This window comes from Camelina sativa, chromosome 9 (assembly GCF_030686135.1).
Source record: "Camelina sativa cultivar CO46 ecotype springtype chromosome 9, ASM3068613v1".
Classification (NCBI taxonomy): Eukaryota; Viridiplantae; Streptophyta; class Magnoliopsida; order Brassicales; family Brassicaceae; genus Camelina; species Camelina sativa.
The window spans coordinates 32887648-32910952 of record NC_141888.1 but is presented as its reverse complement, the minus strand read 5'-3'; the positions used below and the strand labels follow the sequence as shown (position 1 = coordinate 32910952).

Here is a 23305-nt window from a genome sequence, read left to right as displayed (position 1 = left end):
GTTTAAGGTCTATACTGTAGTGATATGTGTATTCCCATGGATGGTGATGCAGATCTGAAAGCTTGAGGCAACATTCCAATAACGTGAAGAAGTTACTGACGTATTGTAAGCAATACCTAGCACAAATTATCACAATCTTGAGGATTTCTGATAATACGTTCTGTGGACACGAATTGGTGATGACTGATGGAGTCAGGTCAAAATGTAGCCAATGTTGGAATTTTCAACGAAGGAACTGGAAAAAATGTCTTTGTATACTTGAAAGATCAAATTGATTCTTTCAGAAGCAGCTTTAGGTCTTTCTTGTTTTTGGAAGAAAACTGGAAACCTCTTTGCCAAGATATTGATTAATTTGTGTCCATGGTGAAGAAGAATCTGACAATTGGGTTTTTCGGAAGAAGTAAGGAAGAAAGGAGGTTCTTGGAGAACGGAAGCATCATCTTAAAAGAGCTCATCGCTGATTGTAAAGGTAAATGTAAAGGTATAGAGGACAACAAATCACTCAAACTGCTTTGAAACACGCCAAGCAAACGCTTTTATTCAAACTTATAAAAACTCCCTTTTACAAGTTATGAATCTAAGTCTACTCTCTTGTCTATCTATCACAACACCCTGTGTAGATCTAAAAGAGTAAAATGAACACACTCACCTTCAAAACTTTTTCTGATTGTTTGAAGGTTTACAAAATCTCACAACTTTTATCCACGAGTGCTAACTCTTTTTGCGGCTAGCCCTCGTCCCTTTATACCTCACACAACCGATCTCTAACCTAGATCTTTGTGAATCCCTAACTAAAAGGAAATATTTCTTATCCTCAGAAATATCCTCTCTTAACTCTCTTGATCAAATATACTCTCAATATCTTCGTGTATATCTTGATCCTCTTCTTCCTTCCTTCTCATGCTTCTTATCACGACTTCCATAATCTTCTTCCACGTCAGCCCATCTGCCATGTCAGCATATCAACACTCTGAGACACTTCGCAAGCTTCTGTCACCTTCAGAGCTCTGATGCACTTTCAATCTCCCCCTTTTTGACTGAATCTTGCTACACAAGCAACCGCAGCATCAAACCTGAAAACGCACAGATAACACAGCCAAGGCAAAAACACATCCGTACTAGCAAGATATTCCAGCAATCAACACAAGACGGTTAACCGATAAAGACTTGTTAAAATAAATTGTTCAAAACCAAAACAGAAACAAAATAAACAAGTCTCAAGTTTTAAACAGGGGAGAAACACATAAAATCAACAAAAACTGTGAGCAACAATAACAACTGCTCCCCCATAGCTTAATCTCCCCCTCAGGCCTTTGAATCAGACTCATCTCCCCCTGCTTGTTTGGCACAGTTTAGTCAAAAATACCAAGAAACTAAACCAGAAATTGGAACGAACATCAGAGTGAGAAACTACTTACCAGCGTCCAAAGCATCTTGCAGAATCTTGATTGCCAACCGGATGGCTTTGCGCTCTGCAGATGACCCTTTCGGAGAAACAGGGTCAACAGGGACGGATGATGTCTTCTTCCCCTTTGTCTTCTTTGTATCTTTTGATGACAAACTCGTGACAGGTCTCTGAGCAGTCAGCAACTGATAGATGAGACTGGGAAACGGCAACCGGAAGCCAGACTGAGCTTGCAACCCCAGTTGAATGACCTGGTCGTAGATCATCCGTCCAAAATCGAACAAAATCCCATGCATGATCATGTAGATCACCAAAGCCCTATTCGTCGAGATGTATCCCGTGTTCACCTTGGGAGACCAGTTGCTACAGCATATCCGATGCAGACCCTTGATCACCGGGTTCTTGATTGCATTGGACACCAGCTGCTTGCAGGATTTGACTCTTCCATCAGAGAGAAACAGAGCCAGACCTCCTCCAGAATTGCAGCCGTCTGCAATCTTTGTTCACGCACATCCACAGACCTCAGACCAAACAGGGCAATTGATACGGCTTGGAGAGAACTCATAGACCCAGTCGCGGACGAGCACGTCAACAAACTCCCCCTCAATCTTGACCGTTGGAAGATTCGCCCAAAATTCATAGACCACCTCCGAGTCGTACGAGCCAATATGAGTAACTGTTTTAAGCAGCCCAGCTTTGTCTATGAACTCTCTAGTCTTGTCTGCAGCATCGAGTGGATAACAGACCTCTGGAGCGAGCGTTCGAGAGGCAAAGAACCCATATCGTCGAACAGCTTATGAGGAGATGAACCGTTTGGCATCGAAATCCTTTGACGAGGCTCCTCAAGATGTGGTGGACGTGCCCTTATCCCTGTGGAGAGATGGGCGCTTGGAGTCACGACTGTCTAGATCGGCAGGCGGTTGTCTCTTGCGTAAACGGGATGAGACTCCTTGAGATGGCAGGACAGGTACAGGCGCATCACCGGTAAGATCTACCACTGGAAATCGAGAAGTCACCTCTCTCGGCGGAGAAGACGAGGAGTCGCAGGTCTCTTGGTTCCCGTGAGAAGGCGAGGGAACTTGATCCACCCGAGTAGGAGATGCAGTGACAGACTCCTCGCGAGGCTGGTAAACTACCATTGCAGTCGCGGGATCGATCGGAACATGTGGAGTGGGCGTAGGCAACGAAGACGGTGGAGTATGAAGCTCCTCATCTGAGCTGGAGTCATAGTGGAAACCACTAAAGATGGACTTCATGGTTGATAGAGAGTTGATCGACAGGAGAAGAGAGAGATTTGAGCAGAAGATTAATCGACACAGGATTGAAATCGCAGAGGTGATGAGGAAAACGCCAAAACCCTAGCTGCTCCTTTTTATACACCTCCGTGAGTCTCAATGGGCTGCACAAACTCGGCCCAAAACATTAAAGATTTCCTGAAACCACTCAATTAAACATCAGTGTACACTGCATCTATTTCCTCATTTGACTGCATTCAATCGTTAATTCATTCAATCACAATTAATACCAGTGCATTAATAAATCTCATTCTTCCTCTTTTTCAATCCAAATTAACAGATTCATGAATCAAACACACAGATACACACAGCCACTAATGACAGATTTTGAGGGACCATGATCGAGAACTAAACACACATGAGCATTAAAAACAAATTTTTCTTTTTTTTTTTCTTTTTTTTTGTTAAAATATTAAACAGTGCAGAAATCTGAACACTAACCAGACCTTTGTCGTATCAGCCACTTGTTCAGAACCTTCACTAGAAATTATCACTACCTCTTGAATTGTCGAAGATCAGAGGACTGTTGCATGTGGGTAGTCTTTCACACTGGCATGCCTTAGTCTTCAGTCCATCCCAACATGTTAAGGCAGCTAGAGTTCATCTCTTTGAAGAGCACAAAATATTATTATTATTATTATTATTATTATTATTATTATTATTATTATTATTATTATTATTATTATTATTATTATTATTATTATTATTATTATTATTTTTCTCCAAACAGCCTTATGATGACTGCTTCAGCATCTTGAGCTTCAGTGACATCATTTGATTGTGTCAGCCACTTATTCGGAACTCATCATTCCTTAGGTTATTAAACCTTAGAATGACTGTGCATGTCTCTTCACAGCTCTTTGACCTCCTTAATCATGACAACGTTTAACAGGACGGACAGACCGGCATGACAGGCAGCTATTTCCCACACTCTTTCAGATGTTGATCTTCTATATATTCCAGGATTTCTATGAGCTGTTCTAGCTCCAGTTCCTGCCTTAGACCAACACAACTCAGAGAAATAGTTAGAGTTCACAGACACCGGACTTCCTCAGATTTATGAATCTGTTGAAGTCCAGAGGCTTAGTAAACAAATCAGCCAGTTGAAAATCAGTGCTCACATGGTCTATCTCAATCAGTTTCGCCTCAACAAGTTCACGAACAAAGTGGTGTCTAATATCTATGTGTTTTGTTCTAGAATGCTAGACAGGATTCTTAGAGATGTTTATAGCACTCAAATTATCACAATGAATTAACAAAGTGTCAGAATCCATACCATAGTCAGAGGACATTTGACGCATTCACAGGAGCTGTGTACAACAGCTGCCCAAGGCAATGTATTCTGCCTCAGCGGTTGACAGTGAGACATTGTTCTGCTTCTTGTTGTGCCATGAAATTAGGTTGTTGCCCATAAAGAAGCATCCTCCACTTGTACTTCGGCGATCATCCACAGAACCTGCCCAATCAGCATCGCAGTATCCACTCAGACTGGTGTTGGTATCCTTGGTGAAGGAAATACCAAAGTTCACTGTCCCCTTGACGTATTTGATGATCTTCTTGACTGCTAGTAAGTGAGACATTTTGGGCTTGGCCTGGTACCGTGCGCATATCCCCACTGACAGACAAATGTCAGGCCTACTCGCTGTCAGGTAGAGCAAGCTCCCAATCATACCTCTATATAGTCGTTCATCACATCCTCTCCTTCCTCATCTTTTGAAAGCTTTTCATTGACTCCCATAGGTACCTTAGCTTCTTTACTCTTCCCTAAACCAAACCTCTGTACCAATTCTTTGGCATAGGTGCTTTGAGACACAAAGATCCCATCAGCTGATTGTTCTACCTGCAGACCCAGGAAGTATTTCAGTTCTCCCACCATACTCATCTCAAACTCCTGTGACATGTTTTTCACAAACCTTTCCACCAGAGATTGACAGGTAGAACCAAAAATAATGTCGTCCACATAGATCTGAACAAACATCAAGGCATTGTTGCTGTTGAGAACAAACAGTGTCTTGTCTACACTTCCACGAACATATCCTTGATCCAGAAGAAATGTAGTTAACCTCTCATACCATGCTCTCGGAGCCTGCTTGAGACCATATAGTGCTTTCTTCAGACGGTACACATGCTCAGGGTGTTGTGGATTCTCAAAGCCTTTTGGTTGTTCTACAAACACTTCTTCTTGTAAAATCCCATTCAGAAATGCACTTTTAACATCCATCTGATGTAATGTGAACTTGAGAACACATGACATACCAAACATGAACCTGATGGATTCTAGCCTTGCTACCGGAGCAAAGGTTTCATCAAAGTCAACTCCTTCGACTTGAGAGTAACCTTGGGCCACAAGTCTTGCTTTATTTCTCACAATGCATCCACTGGCATCACTCTTATTCTTGAATCCACTTCGTTCCCACTATATTGACATTAGCCGGCCGTTTAGTGAGTTCCCACACATTGCTGCGCTCAAATTGTTCCAGCTCATCTTGCATTGCAGCAACCCAGAACTCATCCCGAAGAGCGTCTTTGTGATTCTTTGGTTCCATAGTGGAAACAAACCAGGCAAATTGAACGATCTCAGAGTCCTGAGAGACAGTGTCTGGAACTACAGTCTTCTGTTTCCTTCCAGCCAGTTGAACAAAGTCAATCTGTTTGCCCCTGGTAACTCTACCCCCCTGAATCGCACCGATAACATCGCCTGAGGAGTGATTCCGATGAACCTGAGAAGATGGAGGAAGCTCGTCTGTTGACAGTCCAGGGTTGGCATGATCACTAAGACTCCCAGAGGCTTGCTCAGACTTCTCATCATCAGTTACCAGATCCTTGTCAGAGAGAATAGGCACCATATCAACTCGTTGAAACGAAGTATCATCAAAAACAACATTTACCATTTCCTGAACTGATCTTGTGCGTTTGTTGTAGACACGAAAGGCAGTGCTGTGTTCGGAGTAACCAAGAAAGATTCCTTCATCACTCTTTGAGTCAAATTTATCCAACTGATCCTTGTCATTTAGAATGTAGCATAGACAGCCAAACACATGAAAGTAGCTAACAGTTGGAGACTTTCCTTTCCATAACTTATAGGGAGTCTTGCTGGTCCCTGGTCGGACATACACACGATTGATAATGTAGCAAGCAGTGTTGACAGCTTCATCCCAAAACCGATGTGGCACTTGATTCCCATGCAGCATAGCTCTCGCCATCTCTTGCAGTGTTCTGTTCTTTCGTTCAACAACACCATTCTGCTCTGGGGTTCTCGGAGCAGAGTACTGATGAACAATGCCCTGATTTCCGCAGAATTGATCAAACTTGTCATTCTGAAACTCTCCTCCATGATCACTCCTAATAGCTTGGATGGAACATTTTTCACTTTTAATCTGCAGGGCAAGAATGCGAAAGCATTCAAGAGCATCAGCTTTTTCACGAAAAAATCGCACCCAGGTGTAGCGAGTGAAATCATCCACCATGACAAAGATGAACCGTCGCCCAGAAATACTCTGAACTTGAATTGGACCCATCAGATCCATATGTACCAACTGGAGTGCATGGCTAGTGCGAACATCTGTCACAGGCCCATGAGACGTCTTGACTTGCTTGACTTTGTTGCAAGGACCACATATGAAATGTGGATCACCTTTCAGCTTAGGAATTCCACGCACAACCTCTTGATTAGCCAATTTCATCATTGTGCGAATGTTGAGATGACCAAGCTTCTGGTGCCACAGCTCTGTATCCAACTCAGCAGTCGTGTTAAAGCATTGTATTGACGATTTCCACATGTAACAGTTGTTACCAGATCTCCTGCCTCTAAGTCGTACTGACCCTTGTTTATCCACAGCCTTGCACCCCTTCTTGGTGAATGTGACATCCAGACCTTCATCACACAACTGGCTGATACTTATCAGATTTGCCTTCAACCCTTCGACCAAGAAGACATCCTTAAGATGTGGTTGAGAATCATCACCAGTTGTGCCTTTTCCTCGGATTGTACCGTTTCCTCCATCACCAAACGTAACTCTTCCTCCAGCAACACCTTCTAGATGTGATAGATTATCACGGGCACCAGTCATATGCCTGGAGCATCCACTGTCAAAATACCACTTGGCCTGATCAACCTCTGTTTTTCTGTTGTGAAGGCCACATGACAGTAGAGATCATCTTTCCTGACATAACCCTGTGTGTTTCTTCTTACAGCTGGATAAAACTCACCACGTTGCATAAGGTTGGACACACGATTCTGGAACTGATAAAATTGGGCTTTGTAGTGAGTTAAATGCCCACAATACCAACATCCTCTCCGTCTACTACGCTGAACAGGTCTTTGAGTCGTCTGCCGAAACCTACTAGAAGCATATGGCAGCCTAGTATTTACCTCAGGGAACACCTCAATTCTTGGGTTTCTTGAATTCAGATTCACAGGAACCTGATCATACATTCTAGTAGTTTGAGAGAACTTCCTCTCCTTCAGCTCGAGTTCAGACTCCACTCCTTTGACAAATTGAGTGGTTGGGTTGGTGTTTGTTCCTTGGTAACCCAGACCCCATTTCAGATTGTTGGATCTTCCAGTGCTAAGCAGTGTATCCAGATCTTTGGTTCCTTTATTCAGCATCCTGATATTCTTCAGCTGTTCATCTAACTGCTTCTCAAGTCGCAAAGTCTTTGCCTTTTCTTCACTTAATTCTTTAGAGATCATTGCAACATGAAGCTGTAAAGTATCTCTCTCAGAAGTTAACTGTGTGTTGTCTTGAGTCTTCTGAACCACCGTCTTGATGAGAAGCTCTATCTGATCTTCTACTGACAAATCAGCCTCTTCTCCATCTGAATCAGAATTCACCTTCTCATCTACGTCCTTGGTTTCCAGCACCACATCATCTTCTTCATCTTCCTCAATAACACCCAGCAGTGCAGGGAAGCTGTTAAGAACCTCTCCTTTGCTGACCTCTTCATCTGAGTCACTTTTGCTCCAAGTGATGTAGGACTTCTCCTTTTTTTCTCGTGAAGGACAATCAAACTTAGTGTGACCATAGCCCTTACATCCATAGCATTGCAAAGAATTCTTTCGTTTGTTGTTTGGACATTCAGACTTGTAATGCCCAAAACCCTCACATTCAGCACACTGTCGTTCTTGCTTGTCACCCTTCCTGATCTCCTTATCAGTATCGGATTTCAAGACCGATGATGTTCCCTTCCGCTGACCTCTTTCCATCTTGCGAAAGTATTTCTTAACCAACAAGCCCACTTTTTCTTCATCTGCAACTTCCCGAGACTCTGCAACCTTCTGTTCCTCAATGGCTTTAAGGGCAAATGATTTCTCATTTATCTTTTCCTTCTTCTTCAGCTGTATCTCAAATGCCTGCATCATCCCAACCACTTGATTGTACTTGAGCTCATCAGAATTCAGTGAAACATCAATAGCAGACCTGTGTGGTTGAAACTTATCTGGCAGACTCCTGAGGAATTTCTTCACCAGCTTCTTGTCCTTGTAGCGTTTACCCAAAACTACAGCTTCTTGTGCAATACCACTCAGACGACTGCTGTAATCAGCAATTGACTCAGTTTCTGTCATGTGCAAGTTTTCAAAATCTGATACCAATTGTAAAGGTATAGAGGACAACAAATCACTCAAACTGCTTGGAAACACGCCAAGCAAACGCTTTTATTCAAACTTATAAAAACTCCCTTTTACAAGTTATGAATCTAAGCCTACTCTTTTGTCTATCTATCACAACATCCTGTGTAGATCTAAAAGAGTAAAATGAACACACTCACCTTCAAAGCTTTTTCTGATTGTTTGAAGGTTTACAAAATCTCACAACCTTTATCCACGAGTGCTAACTCTTTTTGCGGCTAGCCCTCGTCTCTTTATACCTTACACAACCGATCTCTAACCTAGATCTTTGTGAATCCCTAACTAAAAAGAAATATTCCTTATCCTCAGAAATATCCTCCCTTAACTCTCTTGATCAAATATACCCTCAATATGTTCGTGTATATCTTGATCCTCTTCTTCCTTCCTTCTCACGCTTCTTATCACGACTTCCATAATCTTCTTCCACGTCAGCCCATCTGCCACGTCAGCATATCAGCACTCTGAGACACTTCGCAAGCTCCTGTCACCTTCAGCGCTCTGATGCATTTTCAGTAAATCAAATCCTTTACGCAGTTTTGCTTCTTCCCAGATATTGAAAGCCACCAAGAATTTTGACTCTAGTTGTTTTGTCTCTGAGGGAGCAATCTACAAGTGGTTTAAAGGAATCATAGAAGATTTGATAAAGAGATTTCACGAGGATAGATTCATAGAAAACGAAGTTAGAGAGCCTTACAAAGACGTAGTCTTGTCTGCTCGGATGAGCAATCACAACAACTTTCTGAAGCTAGTTGGATGCTGCTTCAAGTTCAGTTTTCCGGTTTTTGTGTTTGAATATGCAGAACATGGAGTTCTGAATCAGCGAGGGTGTATCACAATTAACGGAGAAGAATCTATATTGCCATGGAGTGTACGGTTGAAGATAGGAAAGGAGATTGCAAACACCGTGACTTATCTTCACATGGCATTCCCTAAGATCACTATACATAGAGACATTACGCCAATAAATATGCTATGTCTAAATTGTTAAAGCCGGAGATGCTGGAAGATGGGTCAAGTATGGTCAAGTGGACACAGAAATTTGGAATCAAGATTGAGATCATGCTCATACTAAGTTTATGTATCACTGGATTTCTCATTGCATTACTTTTTGGGTAAAGCTTCAGAACCATGTAGAATGGTTCTAAAGTTTGCATAGAATCTTGGTGTTGAACTAAGGAGGAGTGTGATTCTAAGCTCAAATTCTCTAAGCATATATATTTGAAATTTTGGCTTGAGTCCTTTGTTTTTAAACCAAATTCTCTGAATCTTAATAGTTACATAGCCAAAGAGATTTATAAACAGAGAAATCAATTATATTAAACGAGAAGTGAAAACGTCCCACATTCAACCTCAGCAAAATTTTACCATTTTGCCATTAATGAAATTACCATTGACGTTGAAATATTTTGCCCGTGGAAAAAAATTTACCTATTTTCGCATTAAAAATAAATCAAAAATCGATTTAGAAATAATCTAATTGCATAAAAAGTTATTTGCAAAACTAGAATTTGCTAAATTAATCCCTATATTTTTGGAAAACAACATTTTTACAACTATAGTTCTGTTTTATACTACAAATTCTACAGATTTGAGATAATTAATGGGCTTAGATTGTTTATAGATTAATGGGCTTCTGCAGGAAAAAAAAATCCAACGACAATACACCTCCTTACTGGAAACCCTAAAAAGATAAGTCATTTACAACTATAAATACAATGCTATAGTTTGCTTTCACCGTAACTCAACAAAGAAAAAAGAAAAAAAACTCTCTTCTCTTGAATTTATAGTTTTATCAATTTCAATAATTCTTTCATCATGTTCTCAAATTTATATTTGTATTCCGATCTTGATGTTTTTTATGATTCATCGACTGATCCTGTTTATTTTCCTGTTCATAAAGTGGTTTCTTGGAAAGCAAGATCCAATAATCATAACGTTTTGGTTGTTGTTGGTTCTCCTTACAAAAAGGTATAGTATTGTGCTTTTTTGGTTGAGGTTTTACGTTTAATTCTTTAATCATGTTCTCAAAAAAACTCTCTTCTATTAAATTTATAGTTTTATTAATTTCAATAATTCTTTCATCATGTTCTCAAATTTATATTTGTGTTCCGATCTTGCTGTTTTTTTTTTATGATTATCGACTGATCCTATTTATTTTTCTGTTCATATAGTGGTTTCTTGGAAAGCAAGATCTAAAAATCATAACGCTTTGGTTGTTGTTGGTTCACCTTACAAAAAATGTATAATATTGTGTTGTTTTGGTTGAGGTTTTACGTTTAATTCTTTAATCATGTTCTCAAAAAAAATTATTTGTATTCCGATTTTCTATTTTTATGATTAATCGACTGATTCTTTGTATTTTCCTGTTCGTATAGTGGTTTCTTGGAAAGCAAGATCTATATATCATAAAGATTTGGTTGTTGCTGGTTCACCTTACAAAAAAATGTATAATATTGTGCTTTTTTGGTTGAGGTTTTAAGTTTAATTATTTAATCATCTTCTCAACATTTTTTATTTGTATTCCGATTTTCTGTTTTTATGATTAATCGACTCATTCTTTTTATTTTTTTTGTTCGTATAGTGGTTTCTTGGAAAGCAAGTCCATAAATCATAAAGCTTTATTTGTTGTTGGTTCACCTTTCAAAAAAGGTATAATAATTATGTTTTTTTGATGAGGTTATAAATTTAATTCTTTTATTATGTTCTCAAAATTATAATAACATTCAAAAAAAAATCTTCAATCGAATATTTATAATATATTCTTATATTTATCTTTCATCTTTTTAAGAAATATAATGCATATGATCTTATTATTCTTTTATTTTCCTGTTAATGTAATAGGTAATAACTATTTTACATAGAACCAGATGAATCGATGAATAAATTTGTTTCTAATTATTATCAGGTATTATTTTATATAATCAGATTTATTAACGTGTTAAATTATTTCTAATATTTATAATTTCTTTTTCATAAGTTGATTACACTTGGATTGCCATATTTGCAGGAAAACTATGATCGTTAATAGCCATGTATATTTTTAGGAAAATAGAAACAAAATTGTTTATTTTTTATCTTTAGCTTAAATTTCATGTAGATTATTTAAATAATCATGTTATATGAGAACTGATAATAATTCCATGTTTTAATTATTACTTTTCTTTATAAAAAAATATTGAACATGTTAAACCTAAAGAATACTACAATGAGGATGGTCCTGAGGATGATGTTATGATTCCTTCAATGATTACAACAACTAAATTCTCAGATTGAATTATATTCAATACACAAGCTCCTCAAGCCAAAGAAATCGCTTATGCTAAAATTTCAAACCCATCAGTTTGGTATCATACAGACATGATGTGGAAGCCAAGATCAAAGAGAAGACAATTTTTTCACCCTACAATATTTCTATAATATTTGTTTCTTTAATTTAATCTATTTTGTTTAATTGTAACATTAAAGCTTATTTAATTTATTAAAAATAGATATATTTAATTTATGACTTTTGTATAATAGAATCTTAAATTTTTAATAAAGCTTGGATGTATGAAAACATTTATTTATAAAGGTTTCTAATAAAGTTCTAATTTATTCTATAATAAATTAATAAATTATACATAAATGAATGACAAAATATTCGTGTATATCTTCAAATTTTTGAAATTTGGTAAATTTAAGACGATAAATATGTAAGAAAGTTTTATAATAGGAAAACTTACTCTTCATTTTTTATTTCGAAAAAAAGTTCAGTGTGCACGTTGTTAGCCAAAAGGTATTTGTAGCTTTCAACAAGCACCACACGTCCAATTAAATCTAAAGATCAGAATTAATATAGTTTGGTCAGTTACACATATTTAATAGAAAATATACATGTAAGACAACTCAAATAATTGTTATATACTTTTATTTGTAAAAATCATACTGGCAAAGGATAAAATTTAAAATCATATAAAATGTACAAATTTGAAATGATAAAGATGGAAATAACTATTGTTGAAAAATAAAATTAACATATCTCAGAAATATATATATAAATATGTTATATATAATTACTTAAATGTATAATTATTTGTATGAGTATATTTATTATAAACTTAAAGTGATAAAGATGGAAATAAATCTATTTTGGTTAGTCTTTTATTTAGATTTTATATAATGGATAGATTAGGATGTAAGTAAGTATTGTTTAAATCAGTAATTTAACATATAGAAGATATATATATATATATATATATGTTATATATTTACACATATCTATTATTATAAACACACAAATTTTATATTATTAAATAATTTAATATATTTAGGAATATATAGCAATCTCTAAGGTTATATATATAGATGTCGGTCAGAGCTTATGATTGATATCAAATCTCAAATATTTTCCAAGGTTCTTAAAAAAAATTTCTTCATTCAATGCGTTTGAAAATCTAAATTTGATTATAATTACTGGTTTCGTTTAGTGCAGGTTATATTATGGTCATGTATTCTCTGACTGATCGTGTTTCACGTTTGAATCCTTCAAAATACGAATGGAAAAAATCTTATTGTGATGATTACTTGGTCGGTAAGTTACCTTTGCTCCATAATTTTAAATCTCCCGTAATTAACTTCTAATCTACTATGATATGAGTTTACGTCTTAAATTTCAAGATGTCATTGGAAAAGTAACAAATGTTGGGTAATTCAATACTTGGGATCATATAAAAGACTCCATGGTTCCGAATAACAGAAATAAGTATGAGCTTAGATCACAAAGTGATCATATTCGTCAGTTGCTAAAGATGTGTACAAGGAATTTAAAGATGCCTGCTTTGCATTGGGATTATTGGATGACGACAAAGAATATATTTTAGCTATAAAGGAGGCAAGTACATGGTGTTTTGGGCTGTTTCTAAGGAAGTCGTGTGTCATACTATTGCTTTCGAAAGGTGTTTCAGTGCCTCTCAATCTCTGGGTCGCTACAAAAGATATATTGTGCGAAGATATTTTGTATTTGCAAAGAAACTGTACGAACAACCAATGTACATATATAGTTATATTTTATAAATATATATAAGAAAATTTTAAGATATATTGGTGTACACAAAAGTTTACGATTATTATTCTGATCATAAATATGTCAACTAAAATCAAAATACTTTATAATGCGGGTCTAATGTTAAGTCAGGATCAGATAACAAACCTATGTTTAGCTGAGATTAAAATGATTATGCGGTCTAATCCAAGCTCTCTGTCAACTATTGTGAATATGCCTAAACCAGACCAATCTATGATGGATAATAATGAGAATAGGCTTCTCATAGATGAGAGGAACTATAAACGTGCTGACCAAAGAGAGAATTGAAACAATAGAGGTGTATTTTTTGTTCATGGATTTGGTGGTAGTGGAAAAACATTCTTGTGGAGTATTATTGGCGCTGATTCTAGATTTAGTATACCCATCAATGTGGACGAATATACAACGTGTTCGATAGATGGTCAATCCCATCTTGCCGAGTTGATTAGAGAAGCAAAGCTCATTATATGGGATGAGTCTCCAATGATGAACATATTTTGTTTTGAAACGTTGGATAGGAGACAAATTCTACTGGCTGTGATCGGATTTTTGGAGGTAAGGTTTTTGTTTTAGGGGGTGATTTTTGACAAATTCTAAAGGCTGTGCCAGAGGCTGATAGAGTTGGGACAGTTTTAGCCTCTATAAACTCATCGTTGCTTTGGGATAGTTGTAAAGTACTTCGGCTTACACAAAACATGAGGCTTCGCAAGGCAAAAAATAGTCGGGATGCAGATGCTCTCTTTACATTTTCAAAATGGCTACTCGACATTGGGGATGGCAAGATCAACGAGTCTAACAGTGGTGAGGTCGAAATAGAAATACCCAAGGATTTATTAATTGCTGCATGTGACAATCCTATACAAGCAATTGTTAAACATATATACGGTACATCATTTGCAACAAGGGCTGATGCAAAATTCTTTTGCGAAAGAGCTATTCTTAGTCCAAGAAATGATGACGTCGATAAAATAAATCAATATACGCTCTCTCAACTTCCAGGTATATTAAGAGTGCAATTTTTTGGCAAACAAAATTCGATATAAACGGTTTCTTATTTTGGTTTTATTATATCCAGGGGAAGAGAGACAATATTTGAGTTCATACAGCATCAAGACTTCCGATACAAGTGCTTACGACGATATGTACTACACTCAGGAATTCTTAAACAGTATTCACGTTTCTAGATTACCTAATCATGTTCTAACGCTTAAAAAGAGAGCACCTACCATGTTACTTAGGAATATTGATCCTAATGGTACGAGATTGATTGTCACTCAAATGGCTAATCATGTTATTGAAGCAAGGATTGTAACTGGCAAAAGAATGTCAACGATAAAGTTCTTATCCCTAGGATGTTTGTGTCTCCACCGGATGCAAAGTTTCCCTTTCGTATGAGGCGTCGTCAGTTTCCCGTTGCTCTTGCATTTGCGATCACTATAAACAAAAGCCAAGGTCAGACATTAGAACATGTTGGATTGTATCTACCCAAGCGTGTATTTACACATGGACAACTATACGTTGTATTTTCTAGAGTGACAAGCAGAAAAGAATTGAAGATTTTGATTACAGATAAAGAGAAATGTCAAAACAAAACCCTTAATGTGGTTTTCAAAGAAGTCTTTGAAAATATATGATTTTCTTTTAAGCATCTAATATCTACTATAACGTTTCATTTCATACTATTGTCATCAGATTTTCAGTTTTTTCCCCTTAATAATATTACATTTTTTTCATATCAATATATAAGTGTTAAGTTTTTAAAAATGAAAATGTGAAAACATCTTCAATATGTTAACATAAATTGTATTTTGTACATGCAAGTGTGACAAACGTTATATTAAAACTGTATTTATTTATATAATATTATAATTTGTAATAATAAGACTAAAGGTGAGAAACTAAAAAGATTAAGACGCAACGTTTAGTCGTGACTCTTTGTATTCTTACAAATCAAAAATCCCCTTTTTGTTTTCGATACCAGAGAAGATTCAAGAAAAAACCTAATTTGATAAAATCATGAGGTTCATTTATATTGCTGATCTGCTACCCGGAAGAACTAATTGGTGTATCAACGCCAAAGTCTTACACTCTTAGAGAGTCAGAGAGTTCTTTACCAAACGAGTTCTGCTTCTTGTGGATGTAAAGGTTAGGGTCGTTAGTTGAATGATTTTTACTTAATTTCAAGTCCTAACAGTTATTGTATATAAGAATTCTTACACAATTGTTGTTAAACTGTGAAGGATGACACAATTGAAGCTCCTTATTTACCTGATACACTCGCTAAACTCCCGAAATATATCGACGATGGTGAGTGATAAAGTATTAGAAATTTCAAAGTGATCAATCCAAACATGGAGGAAAGGAATACTCATCATCCTTATCAGATTAAATTTACGGATGATACCAATATGACGCTGCTTGAATCATTGAGTCCTAAGAATTACTTTCGGTTCGAGGATATGGATGACATATATCGTGGAAGAATAGATCATCCCATCTCTTTCGGTAAGTATTTCTTTAATTGATTTTATATTATTTTGGTACAATCTGTCAATATAATTAATTGGTATCTTTGTATTCGAAAAACTAGACTCTTTTTAGGATTTATGAAACTTTGAAAAGTACGACTTAAACTTACCAAAAATAGATTAGCAACATTTTGAAAACCTAAATTATGTCTTTTTCCCAAATTTGATGTTTGTGCGTGTATAATGGATGTGGAAGATAGAAGAAGGCATGCGAGTGTCATTGATATTAATGAAGTTGTTTTCATGTTGTTGAATGACAGGTAAAAAGATATTTACTCTACCTTTAAAACAGTTACGTTTTAGAGTTGTCTCTGTTAAGATTTTTATTTATTTGATAAACATGTAGGTGTGAGACTGTGAAGTGTCATCTCAAAGACAACTACGCTTCTCAATTCATGACCATATGACAATCAAGTGGGTGCCATCTCATATACAAATCCGAACCTGTGTTCTGTGTAATGTGGTTTATGAGGGTGGAAGAATACGAAGGTATGTAACATAAATTAGTTCTGATATAATCATCATAAGGTAACCAATATATTCACTTAAAATTCTAAATGTCTATAGGTGCACCGTGTCTTGAAAACACCTTGGCCTCTTCGAAGATCTTCATAAAATCAGAGTTTGAAGGACTGGAGCATCACCAGGCTATGTAAGATGTAATTATGTATATTAAAACAAGTTATTTATGATGTTAAAGTAAAATTTCTTAAAATACTTTATATATTTACATGTCTGAATTTGCTGGACGTTATTACATAAACCATGTGATGAAGCAACAAAGTTAAAGTTCAAGCACTCAAATGTAAAGAATGGGGTGTTGGCCGTTTATTTTTTCTCTTTTTGAATGTCTATAAAATTTAGTATGTTTGTATTAACCGCTACTTGAAATCCAGCTTTGCATTACTCTCATCTTTATTTTATAATTGAGATATTACATTATAATACTATTGGGAATTGCTTACGCTTTTAAAAATTTTGAATTTACTTATTGAATTTCAATATCTGTTTACTACAGTTTAATTGTTTATTTAAAAGATTCAATTAATATTTCACATTGAGAGTATTATTTATCTGTAGTAAGATAAACTTTTATGTATATATGCAAATACAAAAAGTACTTAACAATCCAATAAAACATTTTAAACTTTTTCAAAACATAAAACACTATATTTAAATATGTCAATTATTACATATTAAATCAGAAAAGTAACATATCATGAAATAACAAAACTGTTGTTATTAAAATCTTATTACCGCGCTTAAAGCGCGGGTACCTCCCTAGTATTTTTTATGGAGAGAGTTTTAGTTAATCAGTGTAGAGTCTACACACAAGAGTGATTTGTCACAATTTAGACTTTGTCGTCGTCGGACTTTGAAAGTCTTTATATTGACCAAATCGGATCATCTTTCAACGATTGGTTCTCTTTATTGGGCTAAGTATTGTAATGGGCCTCCGTAGTATATAGAATAACTGACTTTGTATAGTAGCTTGGTCAGCACGTCTTGGGTTTATCAAAGTTGTCGAGTCTTGTATATAATGGCCGCAAGGCACCCGTGAATAACACACAACATTCATTCAATCTTTATGGTCAGAGCATAGATCCTTCTAATTGATCTAGATTTTTAAATTTCTTTGAGTTTTTCGTTTCTACTAGTTCTTTCTTTCTGTTTCGTTCCTTGTTCGGAAGTTTCGAAAATTCCTTGTTCGTACTATGGGGGACGACAGTAAGAAGATTTTCGAAACCGGTGTGACCGGTGATAAAGGTGTTGCTGTGTCACCTTACTCTGTGTTTGCTTCTGATAATCCAAGGGCGCTGATCACCTTGGTGGAACTAAAGGGTGATAATTATAACGAGTGGGATACGGAGATGTTGAATGCTTTGCAAGCGAAGAGAAAAACGGGTTTCATTGACGGGACTCTAAAAAATCTGTGTGAGGGACATGGAGATCTCGAGTCGTGGTTGAGTGTGAACTCAATGATAGTCGGGTTTTTGAGGACATCTATTGAGCCTCGTGTAAGATTGACGGTGACGTTCATGATGCTCACAAGTTGTGGGAAAATTTGAGGGAACAGTTCTCAGTTGGGAACAAGGTGCGCGTTCATTAGCTAAACTGGCGGTGTGTAAACAAGATGGGCAAGCGGTGATTGACTATTATGGACGACTTGCTAAGATGTGGGAAGAACTCCAAACCTATCGACCTCTACCGGCGTGTACGTGTGGAGCAGCGGCAGCATATGAAAAGGAGAGAGACGAAGAACGAGTGCATCTGTTCGTGATGGGACTAAACGAGTCAAGGTTTGGGCATGTCGTGACTGCCATCATTGAAGCGGACGTGTTGCCGGATCTCGGAAAGGCGTATAGCAAAGTTATTCGAGAAGAAGATAGACTAAAACTTAGCTAAAGCTCGTGAACAACAACATGAAGCTATTGGGTTTGTGACTCGCCTAGAGCAAGGAAACGGTGAATCAAGTGGAACTCGTCATGAGTCTCATGATGGAGGTAATTTTGGAGTCCAAGGTTCTAGTGGAAATAGAGGACGTGAAAGACTCTGTTCTAACTGTTGTAGAGCTGGGCTTGAAAAGAACTCTTGTTGGCAGATTGTGGGTTATCTTGAATGGTTTTTAGAGAGAGGCGGTAGAGGAGGAAGTGGTCAATCACGAGGAGGTGGTCGCTGTGGTTATTTTGGTGGTCAAGGAAAAGGTCAAGTGAATGTTGCGTATGTGGTCAATCCTAATGTAGTCTCTGCGGACTTAACTCTGGAACAAATGTTGCATGCATTCTCGCAGCTACTTAAAGACAAATCAAATGGTGGGAGTGACAAACTAATCGGTAAGAAATACGGAGATGTGATCCTTGATATAGGAGCTTCACACCACATGACGGGAGATTTTTGGTCCTTTCAAATCTCAAAAACACTTCTCCATATACCATTGGTTTTGCAGATGGAAGTGTGACATTGTCAAAACAAACGGGCTTGTTTTGTTTGTCAGATCGTATTAGTTTATACGATGTGTTATATGTACCTGACTTGAATTGCACGTTAGTTTCGGTTTCAAAGCTTTTGAAGCATTCTAATCTTTTTGCCTTTTTCACCGATCCAATGTGTATTTTATAGGACCGGTTTTCGAGGACGCTGATTAGAGCCGGGAAAGAACGTGATGAAGTTTATTATTTTACGGATGTGCAAGCTGCTCGAGTAAACAAGACAGTTCGGAAAGTTGATGGAATTTTTTGGCATCAGCGGTTAGGACATCCTTCGTTTTTAGTTTTATCTATTATGCCTTTGTTTTCCGGTGTTTCTGTTTCTGCTAGTCCAAGTCCATGTGAGACATGTTTTCGGGCTAAGCAAACTAGAGAGATGTTTTCTGATAGTATTAATAAAAAAAAAGTGAGTGTCTTTCTGTTTGAGTGATTTTTGACAATCTTAGATGATTTTTCTCGAAGTGTGTGGACGTTTTTGTTGTTAGAAAAATCAGAGGCTAAGAGTGTTCTTCAAAACTTTTGTGCCTATTCGGAAAAACAGTTTGGGAAGGCAGTTAAAATGGTTAGGAGCAATAATGGAACAAAGTTTCTTTGTTTGTCATCTTTCTATAGGGAAAAAGGTATTATGCATCAAACGACTTGTGTGGGAACACCGCAACAGAATTGTAGAGTGGAAAGAAAGTATCGTTATCTCCTTAATGTCGCAAGATCCTTGCTATTTCAAGCTCACTTGCCTACAAAATTTTGCCTACAAACTTGTTATCAATTTGACGCCAACAAAACTGCTTCATAATAAATGTCCGCATGAGGTGTTATTTGGACAACAACCGGTGTATGATGATTTGCGGGTGTTTGGTTCATTGTGTTATGCACATAAGCAGATTCATGACAAAGACATGTTTGTTCCTCGTAGTAAAAAGTGTGTGTTTGTGGGGTATCCGTACGGTAAGAAAGGTTGGAAATTATATGATTTGGAAAACAATGATTTTTTTTTTGTATCTCGTGACGTGATATTCAATGAGGATGAATTTCCTTTCTCTGCTCAGACGGAACCAGAGTCGCCTCGTGATGTTATATTCGACACATTTGATACTGGTGGTTTGTCGATGGGTCAGCAACTATTGGAATCAGGGAGAGTGTTAGTACCTCCTAACCATAAGTAGAAAAAGTTAGTCCGGCCGAGCTTGATGGTGCCATTCTCGAAGTTGGACCCATTTTACCGTATGGTACCTCCGCGGTTGTTGACGGTTCTACTGACCGGAACTCTGTTGTCTCGCAGCCCGAACCTAACATGGGACAGGGCAAACGTGCAAAAATACCGTCTGTCCGTTTAAAATATTATGTGTTATACAACACAGTGGCAAGTAACTCCGCTAATCACGTTCTTCCCGACCTCTCCACCAGCGATTCTCGTGACTCGGTCCAAGGTACATCTCTTTATCCCGTCACTGATTTTATCACTGACTCCTGGTTTTCATCTCGGCATCAGGCATTTCTTGCAGCCGTTAGTGCGGCAGTTGAGCCATGTAGTTTTAGAGAGGCTGTTAAAGATAAGCGTTGGACGAACGCTATGGGTAAAGAGGTTGGAGCTCATGAAGAAACAAAAACGTTTAGTGCCGCAGATTTGCCTCTCGGGAAGGTTGCCCTTGATACAATGTGGTTTATAAAATCAAGTATCACTCTAACGGGAGTATTGAACATTATAAGGCAAGGCTTGTGGTGTTGGGAAATCGACAAGTTGCTGGTCAAGATTTTTGCACCGGTTGTCAAAATGATAACAGTGAGAGACTTGTTACGTCTTGTGGCTGCAAATAATTGGGAAGTGTATTAAATGGATGTGCACAACGCTTTACTTCATGGTGATCTTCGCCAAGAGGTGTATATCAAGCTTCCGCAAGGTTTTACATCTTCATCTCCAAATAAAGTACTTCGTTTACACAAAGCTAATTACGGATTACGACAAGCTCTGAGATGTTGGTATCATAAGCTATCTACGGCTCTCGCAAAGGCTAGTTTTGTCCAGTCCTATTCTGACTACTCTTTGTTTACCTACACACGTGGGAGTGTAGAGATTCTGGTCTTAGTTTATGTTGATGATCTCGTTGTTTGTGGTAATGATAGTGAGGCCATTCGTAAATTTAAGAGATATGTTGATGAGTGTTTTCGTATGAAAGATTTGGTGAAACTTAAATATTTTCTCGGCATTGAGATTGCCCGAAATGAAGAAGGTTTTATGTTCACACAAAGGATTTATGCGTTGGATATTGTAAGTGAAATAGGGTTGCTGGGTTCAAGGCCTGCTGCTACACCAATGGAGCAAAACCATCACTTAGCTTCGGATACTAGTCCTTTCATTTCAGATCCAGCATCGTATCGAAGACTAGTCAGTCGTCTTATTTATCTTGCCAGCACTCGACCTGGTCTTTCATATTCTGTTCACATTTTGTCCCAATTTTTGCAAAAGCTGCGGGGAATGCATATCGATGCTGCGTTACGTGTAGTCTCGTATCTTAAAGGAACAGCAGGGCAATGAATTTATCTCAGTTCTCGCTCAGACTTGCAACTCTTGGTTTATTGTGATGCCGATTGGGGTAAATGTCCGCTATCTCGTCGTTCTTTAACCGCCTATGTTGCATTGCTTGGTGGTTCTCCTATCTCTTGGAAGACTAAGAAACAAAAAGCGGTGTCGCAATCGTCTTGTGAAGCTGAGTACCGTGCAATGTCATTGCACACGTGAGATAATGTGGTTACGACAACTTCTTAAAGATTTGGGTTTTCCACCAAACGGACCTTCTCACCTCTTTTTTGACAGTAAGTCTGCTCTTTATGTTGCTGCTAATCCTGTTTTTCATGAACGAACAAACATATCGAGACCGATTGTCATCGGGTACGTGATGCCATCAAGAGTGGAGTTCTTACAACTTCACACATCGGTACTAAGGAGCAATTGGCTGATCTTTTGACTAAAGCATTGGGGAAAGTTCAGTTTAGTAATCTAATGTCCAAGTTGGGCGTTTGTAAGTTGGACGTTTGTAATCTACACGCTTCACCTTGAGGGGGAGTATTGGGCTAAGTATTGTATATTGGACCTCGGTAGTATATAGAATAACCGACTTTGTATAGTAGCTTGGTCAGCACGTCTAGGGTTTATCAAAGTTATCAAGTCTTGTATATAAAGGCCGCAAGGCACCCGTGAATAACACACAACATTGATTCAATCTTTACAGTCTTCAAACCAGGAAAAGGTATTGTCTTGTATTAAGAGATTGGATTTTAGAGATTTTAGAAAAATCATGTCATTTTTGGTTTTGGTATAAAACTTTTGAACATCTTTTCCCCAAAACTCTTTATATTTGTTAGATGGAATCGATGAGGAAAAAATTGAAGCAATATCTAAGATATGGGACACTGAAAAAGAAGGAAAGAAGCGTCAAGCAAAAGGAGAGATGGTTCTTGGAGAACGGAAGCGTCTTCTTAAAAGAGCTCATCGCTGATTGTAATGGTAAATCCATTCCTATACGTAGCTTTACTTCTTCCCAGATCCTTAAAGCCACCAATACTTTCGATTCCGGTTGTTTTGTTGCTCAAGAAGGGTTCAACATATGGTACATAGGTGTAATCGACGATATATCTTACATGATCAAGAGATTCGCGGAGTATAAAGTTACTGATTACAGAGTAGGAGAGGTTTATAAAGACATTGTCTTGTCTGCTCGAGTGAGCAACCACAACAATTTTCTTAAACTATTAGGATGTTGTCTTGAGTTCCCTTTTCCGGTTCTTGTGTTTGAATATGCTGAATATGGAGTTTTGAATCACATAGGTTGTCTAGTGATTAACGGGGAGGAATCGTTATTGCCTTTGAGATTAAGGTTTAAGATTGGCAAGGAGATTGCATATGCCCTGGCTTATCTTCAAATGGTGTTTCCTAAGATCATTATATAGAGAGATGTTAAGCCAATTCATGTTTTCTTGGACACGAACTGGATTGCAAAGTTGTCTGATCTATCTTTCTCAATATCGCTTGACGCGCCAAGGAATCCGCTTTACATTTGCATTACCAGAGATAAAAGATAAAGAGAAAGTTAAAAATTCCTCCCTGTCAATCTGAATGTCATCAAGGTACGATGAGAAAACTGGCCAGTCTGAAGGCAAAAACACCATCTTCACCAAGTCTGAACAATCCTTATAAAATACCACATCGTAAAAGTTATTGCATTGTTCGTTAATGAACCTATCATAGTAATGCTGCTATCAAGATCACATAGTACTGATGCTAAAAAGATCACATACGAGAATCAAAGAAGATAAATTAGATGTGTCTAGATGAAATAACACTTACGCAAGAGAACTCAGACTCTAATGTTCCATAAACTTCAATCAGCCTAAGCGTATCTAC

General features: G+C 37.4%; 1 protein-coding gene and 3 pseudogenes across 1 annotated transcript; all 4 read left to right on the top strand.

Annotated features, from left to right (window-relative positions):
• The first annotated feature begins 360 nt into the window (after positions 1 to 360).
• On the top strand, positions 361 to 9317 carry LOC147939081 (serine/threonine-protein kinase ZRK3 pseudogene; annotated as a pseudogene).
• Positions 9318 to 14086: 4769 nt separating this feature from the next.
• Positions 14087 to 14786, top strand: LOC104715751 (uncharacterized). Its single transcript, XM_010433131.2, has 2 exons — positions 14087 to 14390; positions 14467 to 14786. The coding sequence occupies exons 1-2, from the start codon at positions 14087 to 14089 to the stop codon at positions 14784 to 14786; spliced, it is 624 nt and encodes a 207-aa protein (XP_010431433.2).
• Positions 14787 to 17634: 2848 nt separating this feature from the next.
• On the top strand, positions 17635 to 19083 carry LOC147939080 (uncharacterized; annotated as a pseudogene).
• A 3174-nt stretch (positions 19084 to 22257) lies between these two features.
• Positions 22258 to 22983, top strand: LOC104715750 (serine/threonine-protein kinase ZRK3 pseudogene; annotated as a pseudogene).
• The last annotated feature ends 322 nt before the right edge of the window (positions 22984 to 23305 follow it).